Consider the following 17,352-nt stretch of genomic DNA (forward strand, 5'->3'; position numbering starts at 1 on the left):
CTGGCCTGGTGCACAAAGGTAAATTTCAGCCAGTGTGAATAGAAAGCGGATTCACAATTTACCTTGAATAATTCTTTCTTCTGTCACTTCTTTTTCAGTCACTTCCACAGGATGTCCATCAATGATTTTGGTGTATGTTTTAATAATAGGCTCTATAATAATATATTAAAAATTTAAGAAATTAATAAAGTGGTGAAGAATATACTGGCTATGTCATTTTGGTGATCCCCTTTTCTCACTGGAAAGAAAATAAACTGGTAGATAGGGCACCAGACTGAGACTCAGGAGCTTTGCCAATGACCTGCTGTGTTTTCTTCAGCAAGTCATATCACTTTTCTGTTCCTATATTTCCTCTTCCACCCTTTATCTGACTTGTCTATTTAGATAGCAAACTCTTCGGGACAGGAACTGTTTCTTACTATGTGTTTGTATAACATCTATCCCCATGGGACCATTATCTTGATTGGGGCCTGTAGGTGCTATGCAATACAAATTAATTATTAATTAATAATCCAAAATTTGGTTTAGGCCCATCTTTGTTAGAAACACTTCAAGGACCTGGGGAAGTGGGAAGAAATGCCAGTGTCCATGTGGAAAGTAGAAGGCAGTTTTGGTGAATATGATCTTGAAATGATAGAGTTCATGATTCTAAGGAGTCTTAGGAGGGAAAACAACACCATAAAGATAATGCATTTCAAGAAGACTGACTTTAGCAAACTCAAGGAATTGGTAAATAAGATCCCATGGGAAGCAAGTCTAGCGGGAAAAACAATTTGAGAGAATTGGCAGTTTTTCAAAGAGACATTAGCAAGGCCACAAGATCAAACCATCCCACTGCATAGGAAAGATAGGAAGTATGGCAAGAGATTGCCCTGGCATAACCAGGAGATCTTCAATGATCTTAGACTCAAAAAAAAGTCCTAGAAAAAGTGGAAACTAGATCGAATTATGAAGGATGAATATAAACAAACAACACAAATATGTAAAGACAAAATTAGAAAGGTCAAGCACAAAATGATATTAAACTAGCTAGAGACATAAAGGATAACAAGGAAACATTCTACAAATACATTAGAAGTAAGAGGAAGACCATGGAAAGGGCAGGCTCCTTACTCAGTGAGATGGGGAGGGGAGAGACAATAGTAGAAAATGTGGAAATGACTTTTTTGTTTTAGTTTTCACAACAAAGGTGAGTAGCAATTGGATGTCTAATATAGTGAATGCCAGTGAAAATGAGGTAGAATCTGAGGCTAAAATAGGGAAAGAACAAGTTTAAAATTACTCAGACAAGTTAGATGTCTTCAAGTTGGCAGAGCCTGGTGAAATATATCCTAGAATACCCAAGGAGCTGACTAGGAGTTATCTGAGCCTTAGTGATTATCCTCAAAAACTCATGGAAGACAGAAGAGATTCCAGAGGACTGGAAGAGGGCAAATATAGGGCCAATTTATAAAATAGGGTATATGGGCAACTTGGGGAATTACAGACCAGTAGCTCAACTTCAGTACTCAGAAAGATAATGGAGCAAATAATCAAGCAATCAGTTTGTAAACACTTAGAAGATAATAAGGTGATAAGTAACAGTTAACATAGATATGTCAAGTACAAATCATGTCAAACCAACCTAATCGCTTTCTTTGATAGGGTAACAAATCTTGTGGAAAGGGGGGAAGCGGTAGATATGATATATCTTGACTTTAATAAGGCTTTTGGTATTGTCTCATCTGATCTTCTCATAAACAAACTATAGAAATATAGCCTAGATGGCACTACTATAAGGTGAATGCATAATGGATTCCCAGAAAGTAGTTGTCAGTGGTTCAGAGTCAAGCTGGAAGGGCATATAGAGTGGAGTCCTGCAGGGATTGGTCCTAGGTCTGGGAGGGGTTGCAAGTGCTTTGGAGGATAGGATTAAAATTCAAAATGATCTGGACAAACTGGAGAAATGGTCTGAAGTAAATAGGATGAAATTCAATAAGGACAAATGCAAAGTTCTCCACCTAGAAAGGAACAATTAATTACACACTTATAAAACGGGAAATGACTGCCTAGGAAGGAGTACTGTGGAAAGGGATGTGAGGGTTATAGTGGATCATAGGCTAAATATGAGTCAACTGTGTAATGCTGTTGCAAAAAAGCAAACATCATTCTGGGATATTAGCAGAAATCTTGTAAACCAGACACGAGAAATAATTCTATGCTACTCCAGGCTGATAAGGCCTCTCTGGTGGTATTGTGTCCAGTGCTGCACAGTACATTTCAGGAAAGATGTAGAGAAATTGGAGAAAGTCCAGAGAAGAGCAACAAAAATGATTAAAGGTCTAGAAAACATGACCTATGATGAAAGATTGGAAAAATTGGGTTTGTTTAGTCTGGAGAAGAGAAGGCTCGGGGATGTGAGGGGGGGCAGGGACATGATAACAGTTTTCAAGTATATAAAAGTTTGTTACAAGGAGGAAGGTGAAAAATTGTTCTTGTTAATCTCTGAAGATAGGACAAGAGGAAATAGGCATACATTTCAGCAAGGGAGGTTTAGGTTTGACATTAGGAAAAATTTCCTAACTATCAGGGAACTTAAGCACTGGAAGAAATTGTCTAAGGAGGTTGTGGAATATTTGTCATTGGAGATTTTTAAGAGCAGGTTAGACAAACACTTATCAGGAATGGTCTAACTTTTACTTAGTCCTGCCTTGAGTGCAGGGGACTGGACTAGATGACATATGAGCTCCGTTCCAATCCTACACTTTTAAGATTCACTTCTATGTCCAAGCACATTCACTTTCTATCACATGGCTACCCACTGCACTTTAGAAGGCAGAAAACAGTTATCAAACAGAATTAAACTGAGAAAGATGGCAACACAGCATGGAAAGTGCTGGAAACATAACGTCAGATACAGCATGTTTGGGAAGAGTTACGCAAAATCTGTAACAAGTAGGAATTAAATGCTACTGTATTGCCTGAATGAAATAAAAAAAAACAAATACGATGTCTCATAAAAAGCCACATAGCTCTTCACTGAAATAAAACCTGACTTGGAACTGTGAATCTTTCATAATTACTCTAGCTAATAAAGTCTAGCTTTTGAAAGTTTATTCACCTCCATGAATCACTTTAGTTATTGTCTCGCCTTCCCTGAGCAATTTTAATTCTGGTTCCCCTTCAATCACTCTGGTGACCTTTGTGATGGTTGGATCTGCAAAATATTATTCAAAAAAGTAAATTGACATGTTGAAAATAGACATGGACCTTTGCAGTGCATGGAAACAACATATACGATATTCAAAACTGCTAAGATAAAAAAAGCATTAACACCCTCCATAACCCTCCTGACAATTTATAATATACTATTCTGATTATTTATTGTTATAGTAAAACATTTATATAATGCCATATAGATAAAATATATGAGAAAATAAAACTAAGTGTATCCATTCATGAGAACAACTGTATAATCTTGCATTTTCTCGCTCATATCAGTTGGGGCTATAGTACCCCTCATCTTGTTGTATATCTGGAATGTAAAGATTTGTTGACTAGCCTGTATCCTGTCTGTGGTGAAATCATCTTTCCAGGATCTGCAGAAGGAAGGACACCTTCCTGGGTATAAGTTGGGACATGTCTCCTCTGTGGCACTGTCCCCAGTCCTTGGAACCCCTACAGATGCTCCCCCACCAGTGCTCTGCATGGAATGAGCTCTGTGGGGATTTGCAGGGTGGGGTAGGGCATAGGAGGACTCCTGGCTCTCTTCATGGCACTGTCTCCTGCTAAGCCCTCGGATAGCCAGTTAGTTCCGCTTCAATCCATTTTACCTCCTTGTGGAATCTCTCTGTAGCTGCCACTGTGCAGCCAATGACAGCATATCTCAAGCAGAGCCATTGTGGAGGTCAATGGAGCAGCCTGTAGGAATTGGTGTGCATGGCGTGGTAGGGACAGTTTTCAGGGTGGATGGCTATTGTCTTTGCAGCTCCAGTGGTGAGGTTCCCATTGATCCTCATCTCAATCTTTTAAACCCATTTTATACTGGCTGCAATAAACTACACATGATTTAAGACAGTGAAGAATCTGGCCCCTAAGTCGCAATCAGGGAGGAAAAGTCTCAGTGTCTGGCTGTGACTCATCTCTAATTGTAGGGTAGCAGTTGAGTAATGTCTGACTAAGTTTAAAACATGACATCCGTGCAGATTCTTTACAGAATATCATGGTGTTCCTGAGGGAGGGATGTGGCTTTGTACCTTCCCTTACTTTGTTTTTGGTGCTAATAGCATGATGTAGTTCTTAAACTTGTTAGCTGACATTTATTGTACAATTACTTTCTTTGCAACAGATAGTCCCCTTAAAATATATATTTTTTAAAGTTGACATTCCATAGAAGTTGATTCCATAAGAAGTTTTTGTATTATTAATCAGGATTCATCTGACATTGCATTGTCATACAGATTTGTTTATTGTCAAATAGTTAAAACAATAAAGTCCAGACTTGCTGAGCCTCCTATATGTTTGCAATAGGAGGTGATGCACAGGGTCCTAGATAAGGGTTTAGCTAGTTAGTTAAATAACTAGCTAAATTAACTTCAATCTAGAGCACACTCGTGCATCACAAAGCATATAGCTCTGGCAATAAATCCTACCTTTAATAACTTTTCCAACTGTTGCACCACCACTTACTTTCGTGATTTTTCTACCTGGTATTTCTGACAAACATACATAAGTACTTTAGTGACCACATCAATAAAAGCTCTGCTCAATTGTTGCTATTCTAAATTTAGAGGCATTTTTTTGTATTTTAATTGAGGGCATATTAAGCAAATATATAACAACACAATTTAATAGAATTTATCACAAAACTCAATAAAATAATTAATAAAATGGGTGGTTTTTAAACCCCGCTCTTTTAAACATTTGATCTGTTTTAGTTTTTTGTCAGACTGGTGCCACAGAAGCATGTGGCGCATAGAGGGGTGGGTAAAGCAGTACTTTTCTGCATAGTTAAGGATAGGTAGCCCACCCCACCCTCTGAAGTGACTCTAGAAAAGTAGTTATCTTCACTTAAATCTTCCTCTTGCACTATGATCTGTCCATGACTTCCTGCCAAAGCTAGAAAAAATAACTTTTGGGCAACTCTGCCGCCCAAGATTTTTTTAAAAGGCAATTGCAGGCATTTGTGTCTTTTGGGCCTGCTGCAGCTGCTGCTGGTGAGCCAGGAGAGCCAAAACTGGCTTCGCCAGGAGAGTGCCGGAATCATCAATGGTAACACTATGGGCAGAGTCAGAATCCTAGTAAACAAAAAGCATGCACTGGGGCATAGCCAGAGGTAGGATGATTGCTTTGCCAGCCAGTGATAGTTGACTGGCTGGAGTGACTCGTCAATGCTCGCTATTTTGTACTGTTATTTCCTTTCACTTGGGTGAATGGTTTTGAGCTGTGCGTCAGACAGTACCAGCGCACGCCATTTCACATTGTCATCAACTGTGGAACAAGCAAGATCATGACCCTTGTGTTGGGAAGAAACCCTCTCAACAATGACGAATAATAACCTTGATAGAAACATTACAAGCATTTATTTAGTCCCTTCTTCGCTTGGTTTGACTTCAGCATATTCCCTTTGGAACATTCCTGTGGGACATGGGAGCTTCCAAGTGATGTGTTAGGTGCCTAAGGAAGCATCGGAACAGTGTATTACCTTATGTACCAAGTTCATGAGGCAGAATTTAAATAAATGAAGAATTTTTATTTTTGTATAGAATTTATAAAGGAGGCATGAGATTTTCAAGAGCACTCAGTGTTGACTTTATTCTGTTTCCAAATAACTCAATGGGAGTTTTACTTTGGAGTTCAGCAGTAGCAGAGTTAGCACAACACTGAATGCTTTTGAAAACCCCATCCAAGATTTCTATCCTCCTTTCTGTGGTCCCACCACCACTCTTACAGCCTGTAGTACAGGAGACGAGATTACTCCTGAGAAACGGGAAAAGAAAAGTAGTTCTCCTCAAATGTGCATATCAAATGGCTAGGAGAAACATTGTTATTAGAACTAGTTGAAAAATGGAAATCTATTTCTATTAAAAATTTTGATGTTTTCACTTTGAACTGTATGGAACAAATCCATTTTTTGTTCAATGTCCCATTTTTTTTAATATTAAAAGAAAATTAAAGAAAATATTATCAAAAACTGTATTTGATTTTGTTTTCATTTACTGAAAACCCAGTAATGTTTTTGGTACTTAAAAATCCCCCCCAAACCCCAACAAAATTAAAACGTCATCCATTTTCCGTGGAAAAAAATTGCTTTAGAAAACAGGCCTTTTAAGACCGATCTTTTTATTAAAAAATGTTTGGCCACCTCTAGTTGTTGTCTCTGCTTTTAAAGCAACATGTGGAAACCAGAACTTGTTCTGTTCCAAAATTCATCTTATTACATCAGTGTATTTCAAGTTGAAAAGGAGCCAGTTTTACCCTTTTTTCTGATGATGGGCTGGAGGCTGCCTTCAATCACTTTAATATTTGGCTCCACAATAATTTTAGTTGCTGAAAGTACAGAAAGTGGAATATGAAGCATATTTACATAAAAGCATCCAAACAAATTGATCTCTTTATAGTCTGGATCTTTCATATTTGGTGTGGCTATAAGGAATCAGGCACAATCAGTGTGAAGTATTATATGTAAAAAGGACTTTTTCAGAGCTCCAGAGTAAAAATCTATTCAGGTCTAGCGATTAAGCTGTGACACTATACACATTATACACAGAAGGAAACCATTCAACAGAAAAATCAACTAAATCTATAATAGGTTTTATTGTTTGTATAGCACCAATACTGTTCAAGGCTTGAGGGCTATAGCATTGGACTACACTAATACGCTATTTACTTTTGTCAATATCACCTGAAAATATCAGCTTCATGGCAACAGAAGATAAACAAGAAAGTAGAGTCACCTACAATTCTCTACTTTCTTTTAAAATTTGAATTTAACATTTTTTTTCAGGAGACAGCACAGGTGATAGGGAGAGGAAAAACAGACAGCGTCGACGCGTATCATTCTGAGAACTGAATCTAAACTTCGGCCTATCAGTTCCAAATTCTCTAAAGCCCAATGCAATGTTCTCCATTTCTAGCTAGAGTTTTAGGCACCAATCCTGCAAAGACACAGGGATGTGCCGAAGTCTGACGTGCATAAGCCTTTGCGGCATCAGTGCCTTGGGCTATGGCGACACAAGAGAGTTTACAGAGGCACAGCTGCACCGATGCAGCGTGTAATAATGCAATGGGAATAATCCATCCCCAATGAGCTGAAGAAACTCTCTCACTGACATAGCACTGTCCACACTGGCATTTAGGTCAATGTAACTTATGTCACTCCGGGGGTGACTTATTCACACCCCTGAGCAACATAAGTTGTACCGATATAAGTGGCAGTGTAGACATAGCCTTAGACTACAAAACTTAGGCGCATCAGAGCCTAATCCTGGTTCACTCAGTTTAATCCCTGATGGAGAGTGCGAGGGAGTTGAAGAGTACAAGCACCCCTCTTTATGTCTCCCCACCCTACAGAGTCCAACCATAGCGACTGCTTCCTTCTAGTACCCCCTACAGCACAAGCCAACCATGGATGCACAGAAGAGGTGGATACAGGGGATTCAGCAATAGAGCTGATGAAGTAGAGCTCACACTGGTGTAGAGGTTGATGCTGTCTCCTGCCACTTCTTTGAGGCAATGCCCCCAACATAGGGCTATGGCTGAAAGCTAAAAGAGAACTTTTTTCCCACTTCCCTAGCCCCGGGAATTTAAACTGCTGCTTTCCCATCACGATATGAACTATGAAAATACTGCATCAGGTGGCATGATAAATGCAAACCTCTTTATCCATTAGAATATCCTAACTTTATAGAGAAGACTTTCTTTCAAAAAAATATTGCCAGTGCAACTTGAAAAAGCATTTTTCAATTAAAAAGAATGATCACCAAATGTATCTGGAAGTATTGCAAATGAACTTACTATAAAATGTCACGGGAATCTCTTTGAAGCGGCTGCCCTGAACAAACTGTAAATAAAGAAAAAATTCAGCACATGTATAAGGACTTTTACGATAAAAACTCACTTTTTAATACATTAGATACTATATATACCAGATCCAAAGCCCACTGCGATCATAGTCAATATCCACATTGAACTACCCAAGGCATTAGATCAGGCCCTATGCCACTATAGAACAGGAGACGTGAGGGTGTGAAAGTCTTAGCCCCTGGCTATACAGACTACAAGAGATGTTTGCAGACGATACACAATAGAGGCAATTCCTACAGCCTGTAAAAAGTATACAGCATAATGATCTGCCCATTTCTGCTTCCCTGTGTGGAAGGGCCAAGCCTCTGAGCTTCTTTCTAGAGGTGCCTCCACTATGCCTCCTTTTGCCCCTGATTCATGCTGGGGGCTGGTGTTTGTGGAGCTCTTTTGCCACTCCAGGTTTCTCGCAGAGAGGGGACTCCTCAAGGGTATAGATCCATTTGGCTTTAGAACTGATTTATGTGGCTGGAGGGGTGAAATTTAACCATACTGGAAATCTGGATCTGCTCAGAATGTGTCAGAGACTTCAATGTGTACAAATGTACTGTAACCAAAGACACCTGGAAGGATATTTGTTTAATCTGGTATTTACGAGCTTAATTTGACAGTGAATATAATATAATATAATGGCTTGTGTGATGACTCTATGGAAAGTGGATTCTTGTTCTAGGACAAACAGGTCTTTATCAGTCAGATGAAAGCGTTGTTCTTTGAAGAAATATTGGTAGAGGGAATCCTTCTGTTTGCATATATATATGGCTAAAAGCATAAACAATCAAATCTTTATTTAAAAAGTACCTTAATCTGGACGTATTTAATCATTTTATTAAGGATGGTGAGCAACTGATCATTTCCAACAGGTACATCTGCAAAAATGAATGCAAGTATTTTGGGAAACGGAAACAGTTCTAAACATCTTCAGTTGACCAGCTGCAAAGGACTGCAGTGTTCTGAACTGAAGGCATTTCTTGAGGTTACTAAAAAGCATTCCAATTTGAATTTATAACTAAATGACACAATGTGAAATTCAGTAATATTTTTAAGGGAATACAAAAACGTTATTTCCCTTTAAATAACGGTAAAAGCAGCTTGCTATTATCAAGATTAGAGAAACTTTGAAGAAGCAGTATTCATGCATATCTGACACCTATAACTGTTTCCTTCTGCAATTGTTCTTAGCGATCAGAAGGGATCGTGATTATCATGGACAATCTTAACATGGAGTCCAAATCTCATTCCTCCTCCTGGCTACATAGCCTGTATCATATGTATCCTACTATAAGCCTGAGGTATTCTTATAGTTAAGAAAGCTACCACAATACCAGGCAAGGGTTAGCCAAGAGCAGATTCCTATTTGTTTTTATGCATTGTGTAATTATAAAGATAGTGATATTTTTTTTAATGACAGAAAACTACAGAGTACTGCTAACTCTTTGCATATACTTAAATGTGTCTAAGAAGAAATATATAGAGGTTTTGTATATATTTATTCCTGGCCATAAGCCAAATACTCACCTACTGGATACAAGAGTTTATCTATCACATGAATAACACCATTGGTTGCCATGAGATCAGATTCTTTTGATTGCAGGTCATTGACCAGAAGTGTATCATTTACCTAACAAACAATGAGAAGAGAACTCAAGATACTAAACACGTATACTTCCAAAAAAGCATAGTCTCATTATGACAGTTTATTACTGTTCAAGTACATATCTTTCAGTAATGTACAGGATTTAATATATGCACCTCACATCCCAGTTCTCTACTATAGGGAGCATTATATGTTTTTTTATTACTTACTATTTTCAAGTACAATTTGCTTCCTTGGATCGGTTTGAGAATGTTTGTCACGCCAGGTTCAAAACCGCTTCCAATGTAAATTCCTTTTGTCAGGTGATAAAGAAGAATGTTCTTGAGAGCATTTTTGTCCCCTGTGAAAACATCCATTGAATGGTACTACTTAGTTCATTTGCAAAGATACCAAAGATTGATGCTGGAACAAGACTATTGCTTAGAGAGTCACACAGTATGGCATATTCAAAAGCACATACAATTCCTCCCCTTGGAAGTCGATGAGAGAGAGAACAAACTATATGTGACAAGTGTTAGTCACATTGCTTAATGAGAAGACACTAAGAAAATACAGTGATGAGAGTGGTATTAGAACCTATGTAGAATAAAATGGAAAAACGTTCAACATTACTTAACTTTGCTCCTGTTCATTTGCTTCTAAAAATCACAGCTCTGAATTCTCAAGTGCTTAAATACTTTTCTGTTCTCCAACTACTTAAATCCCATAAAACATCATCTACCAGAAAACAATATAATAATGTGCCAAGCCCACTATGAGTAAAATGAGATCATGTTAAACAGTCTGCAGTATATTAAACAAATTCAGAAAGCTAAGTCATTTAAAAAATCCAATGTGATCCATGCTTTATATGAATTCTCACAGTGAAAATAATGGCAGAAAATAGGGAAAGTAGATGTTGGGTGAAAAGTTAAGTAATGAATTAAACAGAGTGACAATGGATTTAGTTTGTTGAAAGCAGTGTTGTTGTAGCCATGTTGGTCTCAGAATATTAGAGAGACAAGGTGGGTGAGGTAATATTTTTTATTGGACCAACTTCTTTTGGTGAGAGTGACAAGTTTTTAAGCCTGGTCTACAGTAGGAAATTAGGTCAGTATAACTATGTCACCCAGGGGTGTGAAAAATCCTGAGCAGTGTAGTTAAACCGACCTAAGCCCCAGTGTAGACAGTGCTAGGTCAATGGGAAAATTCTCTCTTTGACCTAGCTACCACCTCTCGGAGAGGTGGGTTAACTACACTGACAGGAGAACCCTGCCTTCGGTGTAGGTAGCATATTCACTGAAGTGCTAAAGTGGTTCAGCTGTGACATTGCAACATTTTAAGTGTAGACAAGTCTTTATACAGAGCTCTTTTTCAGATCTGGAAAACTTACGCAGTGTTTCACAGCTAAATACAAGGTGGAACAGCTTGTTTAGCATAAGTAGATTACAAAAAAAAATTATAAAAGACAAAACCACCATCTTACCCATGGGTGAACATTTTTCACAAAATGATCACTCTATATATGACCTCTGAATCCTTATCCTCAAAGGAAACCTGCACAACAACTTCAAAGAATGAGCCTCAGAGCTTAAATTCATAATTTGGCTTGATTCTAAAATCATGGACTGAATAGAGACATTGGATTTAAGGCTTACTACAACAATCTATAAGTTATGGTATAAATAGCAAAAGTAGCAAAACTGCAGCAAGATATAGGAAGGATCCAGTGAAGATCCTTCCTGTGGGTTACAGTGGACAAGAAGTTGGATTTGGGTCAACAGTGTGCCCTTGTTATCAAGAAGGCTAACGGCATATTGGGCTGCATTAGTAGGAGCATTGCCAGCAGATTGAGGGAAGTGATTGTTTCCCTCTGTTCGGCACTGGTGAGGTCACATCTGGAGTACTATGTCCAGTTTTGCCCCCCCCCCCCTCTCCCCCCCCCCCCCCCCCCACACACACACACACACACACACACACACACACACACACACACACACAGAAAGAATGTGGACAAATTGGAAAGAGTCCAGCAGAGGGCATTGAAAATGATTAGGGGGCTGGGGCACATGGCTGATGAGGAGAGGCTGAGGGAACTAGGCTTGTTTAGTCTTCAGAAGAGAAAAGAGCAAGGAGGGATTTGATAGAGGCCTTGAACTACCTAAAGGGGGTGGGAGGATTCCAGGGAGGATAGAGCTAGGCTGTTATCCATGGTGGTAGATGACAGAACAAGGAGCAATGGTCTCAAGTTACAGTAGGGGGAGTCTAGGTTTGATATTAGGAAAAACTTTTTCACTAGGAGAGTGGTGAAGCGCTGGAATGGGTTATTTAGTGAGGTGGTGGAATCCCTATCCTTAGAGGTTTTTAAGGAGTGGCTTGACAAAGCCCTGGCTCTGGCTGGGATAATTTAGTTGGGGTTGGTCCTGCTTTGAGCAGGTGGTTGGATAAGATGACCTCCTGAGATTCCTTCCAATCCTAATCTTCTATGATTCTAAGATATGCTTTTCTCATAGCAGGGTGAGGTCAGAGATGGCTGTTCTGGAGGCAGGGGAAGAGAAAGAAAAGAAAAGGAGGGATGCCAATTTATAAACTCTGATCCCCTTGCCTGGGGGTACACAAAGTTCCTTTCAGGGATGGGGCCTTAGGTGGATCCTAGGAGTAGGAAGCACACAGGTATCAGGCACATTAAATATTGAAGGTGTAATCCTGCCCCATGGATTTTTGCCATAGATTTCCATTTCATTTCACCCCTAGTTAATTACATTTCTAATATTCTTGTGCTACTTACTTCTCAGTATTTCCCTTTCTGCATCAGTCAAGCCTTTAAAGGCGTCATTAGTTGGGACAAACAAAGTCCATTCTCCAGGTTGTGATAGAATATCATCTAAATCGGCATCTTTCACCAGGTTAAGGAATATGCTAATCAGAAAAAAAAAAAGAAAAACACACCTTAAGTTACGGTCAGTTCCCAAAGATTTGCTTACACAAGGAATTTTGAAGGAAAGTTCAGCACTTAGTTAAGTCTGCTTAGTTAAGGCCAGTTCCTGTCAGCCCTTCACATCTGTGTAGTGCCTGGCTCTGCATTTATTCCCTTTGATCTCAAGGAGGAGGGAGGATGAAGGAGGTGGTAAGTCATTAAATGTGTCAAGAGCAATGGCTAGATTAAAGAGGAAGGGAGTAGAGGCAGATGAGGATGTTGGTGACCTCGATGCAAGCAATGTTCATGGAGTGGAGCAGTCAGAAATGAGATTGCACAGAATCCAGGGGGGAAATAGAGGAGAGGAAGGCAAGACAGCAAGAACAGACAGTATGCTCACGAGACAGGAGATAAAAAGGAAGAGGGAGATAATAGTAAGACAAGTGAGTTCAAGGGAGTAATGCTTCATAAAATGGGATATTAGAGCATGTACGAAGGCTATCCTGTGCACAGGCAAACTGTGTGCAGGGTTTAGGATTTGAGCCAAATTAAGGCCCCCAGACTGTTGCTATACTTACCAATGAAGAGTAGTCCTATTGAAAACACATCCTCTCTGCTCCCCTACTGTCTCAGCCCCTCTGAACATCTTGCCAGTAGCTGAGAAGGCATGACTGTGTAAAGGCCCTACATTGCCCAGGGGTGCATCTTGTCCTGGGACCTTACCAGCAGGGGAAATGGGCTGGGTTTAGACCTTTATTGTCTCTGGAATGGCACAAAAGAGCTGGGCTAGTGCCATTCTGCCATTCTGCTATGTATAAAATATACCTGCTTGGAAAATGGGGAAAAAGTCCGTTCCCCCCCTCCAATTTTTTTTGTCAAAATTGAATTTTTCAGAGTAGCTCTACTTTATAGAGAGGGAAGGCTGGTCTGCACTACAAAGTTAGGTCAGCTTAACTACATTGCTCAGGCCTGGGAAAAATGTCATGTGCTGAACGATGTAATTAAGTTGACCTAAACCCTGGCGTAGACACTGGTAGGTCAATGGAAGAATAGCTACCACCTCTCAGAGAGATGGATTGACTACAGTGACTGAAGAACCCCTTCTATCGCTGTTGTATGTGTCTACGGCAGTGCTGTGCCGCTGTAGCATTTCTTTATGCTGTGAAAACTTTTGCTTACCTAAAGCGCTTATCATTCTTCAACAATTCACGCAGTGACTTTTCCGCTGGCTTGATGATCTGTCTGAAAATGTGAATAACACCATTCCTTCCCTCTTTGCTTCCTCTTATCATGCATGAATTTTCAATACATACAGACTGATTAGAAAAAACACAAGACAAAATATCCAACGTTATATTCACAGTGTCCATGCCACAGCCATGGCAACATGCTTCACTGAACCATATTTTTGTAATCACCCTGAAACACAAAGTCTTCTGTAGCCTCTACAATTTAAAAATAGAATTTATCCAGCTTCTCATTTGCAAGTTATTTGTTCCGCCTCTTTAAAATAAAAAATGCAAAAGGAAGCAAAATTATGTGGTAAATGAATATGTAAATATTTTGAAACTTGATTACTTGTGTCACTTGAAAAAAATTGTTAACTGTTCTGAAACTAGGATTTTTTACTATTAATCTCAACCTCAAACCTGAAGCCTTCACCTAGTTTTCCACTCATTCATCTATATCAGCCAAAGTTTAATTTAATTTAATTGCATTATTCTTTAAAATCAAAGATCTCTCTTGTGTACAGTAGTGTGGTAATTGTTAGTAATTTTGACTTTCAATGGTGAGCACTCTTATGACACCAATAGCGTTGTCTTCTATAGTGATTCTCCAGATTCAGGGTTTCGATAGATTTTATTTGTCACTGCCCCAGGATTTGGAAATCCTCATTCACTTACTGTGCGGTATACGAAGATTCTGAGCCTTTTTCCTCCCAAGGTCTCCACGTTCTGTCCATTATAGAGCTCATTGAGGCCAATTTTCACTTTCAAAATGTGGTTTTGCATGATCAGTTTAAGAAGGCGTTGGTCCATCCTCAAAGTGGCATCTACCAAATCATTTCGACAATAATGTATAAATGATCCCTTCATTCAGATAAGGTTCACAGCACACACACTATGTTTGATTATCTTGAAAATGCTTGTTCTTTTATACATTGTTTGTATATGAGACCAATTATTTTAGACTTAATAAAACTGAGAAAACTATTCACAGGAATTAAATTGGCTAACTCCTTTTTATGATTACAAATTCATCTGTAAACAGGCTTCTAATTCATTAGTAGACATGATGATTTATGTGTAGTGTGACAGGATGCTGGCTGATAACTGTAGGTTGAGCCAACCCTCTGTCCCTGGAGAAAAAGAGGGAGTGGAGCCAGCTGAGCGAGCCTGCAGGGGCTGGGCTAAGAGGGAGCAGCTGTTAGATGCTTGAAGGAGCTCAAGGGGGGCTCACCCAAGACTCACAGCAGGGAGGTCGCAGGAGCTGTAGGAGGGAGGAAGGGGCGAATGGTCAGCCTGGAAAGGAGAAGCCCCAGTTGGAGGGGAGCTGCCCTGAGTGAGGGGCTGAGACTGTGTAGCCCCTGAAACCAGACTGTACTTGTAAATAGTTGGTGGTGGGAAAAGCCTGTGAATAAAAAGCACCAGCGGGAGCATGAAGCTACGATCTGTGCATCGTTTGTGGGAGCAGAGGCAGGGCGCAGAAGGAGGGCCTGTGCGAACCTGCTATAGTAGGCATGTTTTAACCTCTTGATTACTTGTGAAGTATTTGTTGTAACTCTTGCTTTGAATATTCACCGTTTGTAATTCACTGTGTTGTGACTTCTAAGACTATGTCTAGACTCACAGCGGCAAATTCACTGCTGTGAGATCGATTTATCTGGATTGATTGAGTGGAAGTGGAGACCCTCTCAATCGACCCGGAAATCGATGCTTTTAATCCACCTCCGCCAGCTGGAGTAACACTGCATCGACAGGAGCGCATTTTCTATCGGTGCAGCGAACTAAAGACACCACGGTAAGTAGGAGTTAAGAAGTCAAGAGGAGATACTCAAGCTACTCTATATAGCTTGCATATCTCTCGTCGACTGCCACCGAATTTGGCGGCAAGTGAAGACATAGTCTAAATCATATAGAGCTGGTTTTTATCTCTGATTGGTTGACTACCAAATCCACAAAAATCTTTCAGGAGGGCCATGTGGCCACTCCTAGTACAAATACTCATTCAAATATGTATTGACACATACATAAGTGACATATTCTCATTGCTCAAACATCATGGCAAATAAAAATATGCTTGTGTGAAAGTACCTGGACAGTAAATAAAGGGAGTTCTGAGTACAATTCAAGTGAATTACGGGATTTTATTTTAATATATTATTACATTATTCATCTAGCTCTCCTGCTAAGCTTCAGGGTATATTTCACATCTTATTTTAACACTACTTTTCTGGTCAAATAAAGAGGTTCTCCACATAATGAAGAAAATAAATTGTGTAGGCTTAAGTAAGATGCAAGTGGCATGCAGGTGTTTTGTGGTCTCTCTGCACAGTGATCAATTTTACCTACTGTGCGTATTGAAAAGGACAAAACATCTTTTGTTCTAAGTTGAACCAATTCTTTTCAGTCTCAGAACATAGACTGGGGAAAAACTTGGTTTTGGAAAACCATGATGACAGAAAAGATGTTTTTCATTTATTTTGACACTATTTAAGAGAGAGGGAATATTCTCCTCCAAAGCTGCCTACCTGAGAAAGCACCATTCAGAGGAGCCAGCAGAGTGTACTGTCCCTCTGGCCTTAGAGTAGAAGCCAATCCTAGCTGTGCCACAAGGTCTGTGAATGTGGTCTGTTGGTCACCTGCAAGCTCAATAACTTGCTTGGCTGTAAGTGATAAAGGAAAGGATCATTAATTTTAGCCTGTTAATTAGTTTTCTTGCTTCAGCCACCTCCTTTCCTATAAATTACAATTCAATACAAGAAGGTAAAGAAGGTCTGGATAAGGTACAGAGGAGGTATGCACACAGGTCCTCTCAATAAACAGGCTTGTATAGATTTATCATGTGCAGAATGTCTTCTAGTCAACATTCCTTATCTCTGTGATACATACATGGAACTATGTCAGTCACTCACCAGAGTCAGGAATCAGCACTTTATCAATGAGGTGGATAACACCGTTGCTTGTCACAATGTCTTTGCGGTTTACCATCTTGACTCCATTTACAGTCAGGCTTTCACCATCACAACCTACTTCAACTGTATTCCCTTCCAATGTCTCATAGACCGCTCCACCCATGATGGCTTCAGAACATTGGACAGTGTTTAAAACATGGAACTTCATGAGAGCTGAGGAGAAAAGCAGAGAGAGGTCCATGTTTAGGCACTTGATTGTAGCAAGATTGCTTAAGACAATTTAATGCATTAACTGGATTAGTTTTGTTATGAAATAATTTTGAACTATCTTTATTTCCCAAATTTCTCATGCCAAGTTCGACAATATGAAATATAATATTCTCTTAATGACTGTACAGATAAACTCTTTTTTCTAGGCACTGAAAATAGGGTAGTTTGTACAAGAACTCACAGTGCAGATTCCTACAGCATGTTATGGTCAAGAAATCTTTTTAGCAATTCCCATGACATCAGTAAATACACCCCAGTCTGTTAATAAGATCTGTATAAGCCAGAGGATATAGTTTACAAGCCACAGATAATATTAGGTTGCATGTGGAATGCAACATGCAACTCTATGTATTGGTTGTTCAGAACCAAGCCCCAGCTTTTATTACTATTGTT

General features: G+C 39.4%; 1 protein-coding gene across 5 annotated transcripts in view; it reads right to left on the reverse strand.

Annotated features, from left to right (window-relative positions):
* POSTN (periostin) overlaps window positions 1-17,352 on the reverse strand; it is a 44,253-nt gene that overhangs the window by 9,768 nt on the left and 17,133 nt on the right. For 3 of the 5 annotated variants that reach the window (XM_067563035.1, XM_067563032.1, XM_067563030.1), the window contains exons 8-20: window positions 16,690-16,902; window positions 16,306-16,440; window positions 14,459-14,607; window positions 13,734-13,870; window positions 12,426-12,556; window positions 9,868-9,998; window positions 9,580-9,682; window positions 8,863-8,930; window positions 7,996-8,041; window positions 6,457-6,528; window positions 4,632-4,694; window positions 3,101-3,196; window positions 63-152 (exon numbers count right to left, since the gene is read on the reverse strand). In XM_067563035.1, the coding sequence (XP_067419136.1) occupies window positions 63-152; window positions 3,101-3,196; window positions 4,632-4,694; window positions 6,457-6,528; window positions 7,996-8,041; window positions 8,863-8,930; window positions 9,580-9,682; window positions 9,868-9,998; window positions 12,426-12,556; window positions 13,734-13,870; window positions 14,459-14,607; window positions 16,306-16,440; window positions 16,690-16,902 (1,434 nt within the window). The remainder of the gene's footprint in view (window positions 1-62; window positions 153-3,100; window positions 3,197-4,631; window positions 4,695-6,456; window positions 6,529-7,995; window positions 8,042-8,862; window positions 8,931-9,579; window positions 9,683-9,867; window positions 9,999-12,425; window positions 12,557-13,733; window positions 13,871-14,458; window positions 14,608-16,305; window positions 16,441-16,689; window positions 16,903-17,352) is intronic. The other 2 variants (XM_067563031.1, XM_067563033.1) reach the window with 2 other exon arrangements.

Source organism: Emydura macquarii, unplaced genomic scaffold, assembly GCF_026122565.2.
Source record: "Emydura macquarii macquarii isolate MOO-44397 ecotype Brisbane River unplaced genomic scaffold, CSIRO-AGI_Emac_v2 contig_2473, whole genome shotgun sequence".
Taxonomy (NCBI): Eukaryota; Metazoa; Chordata; order Testudines; family Chelidae; genus Emydura; species Emydura macquarii.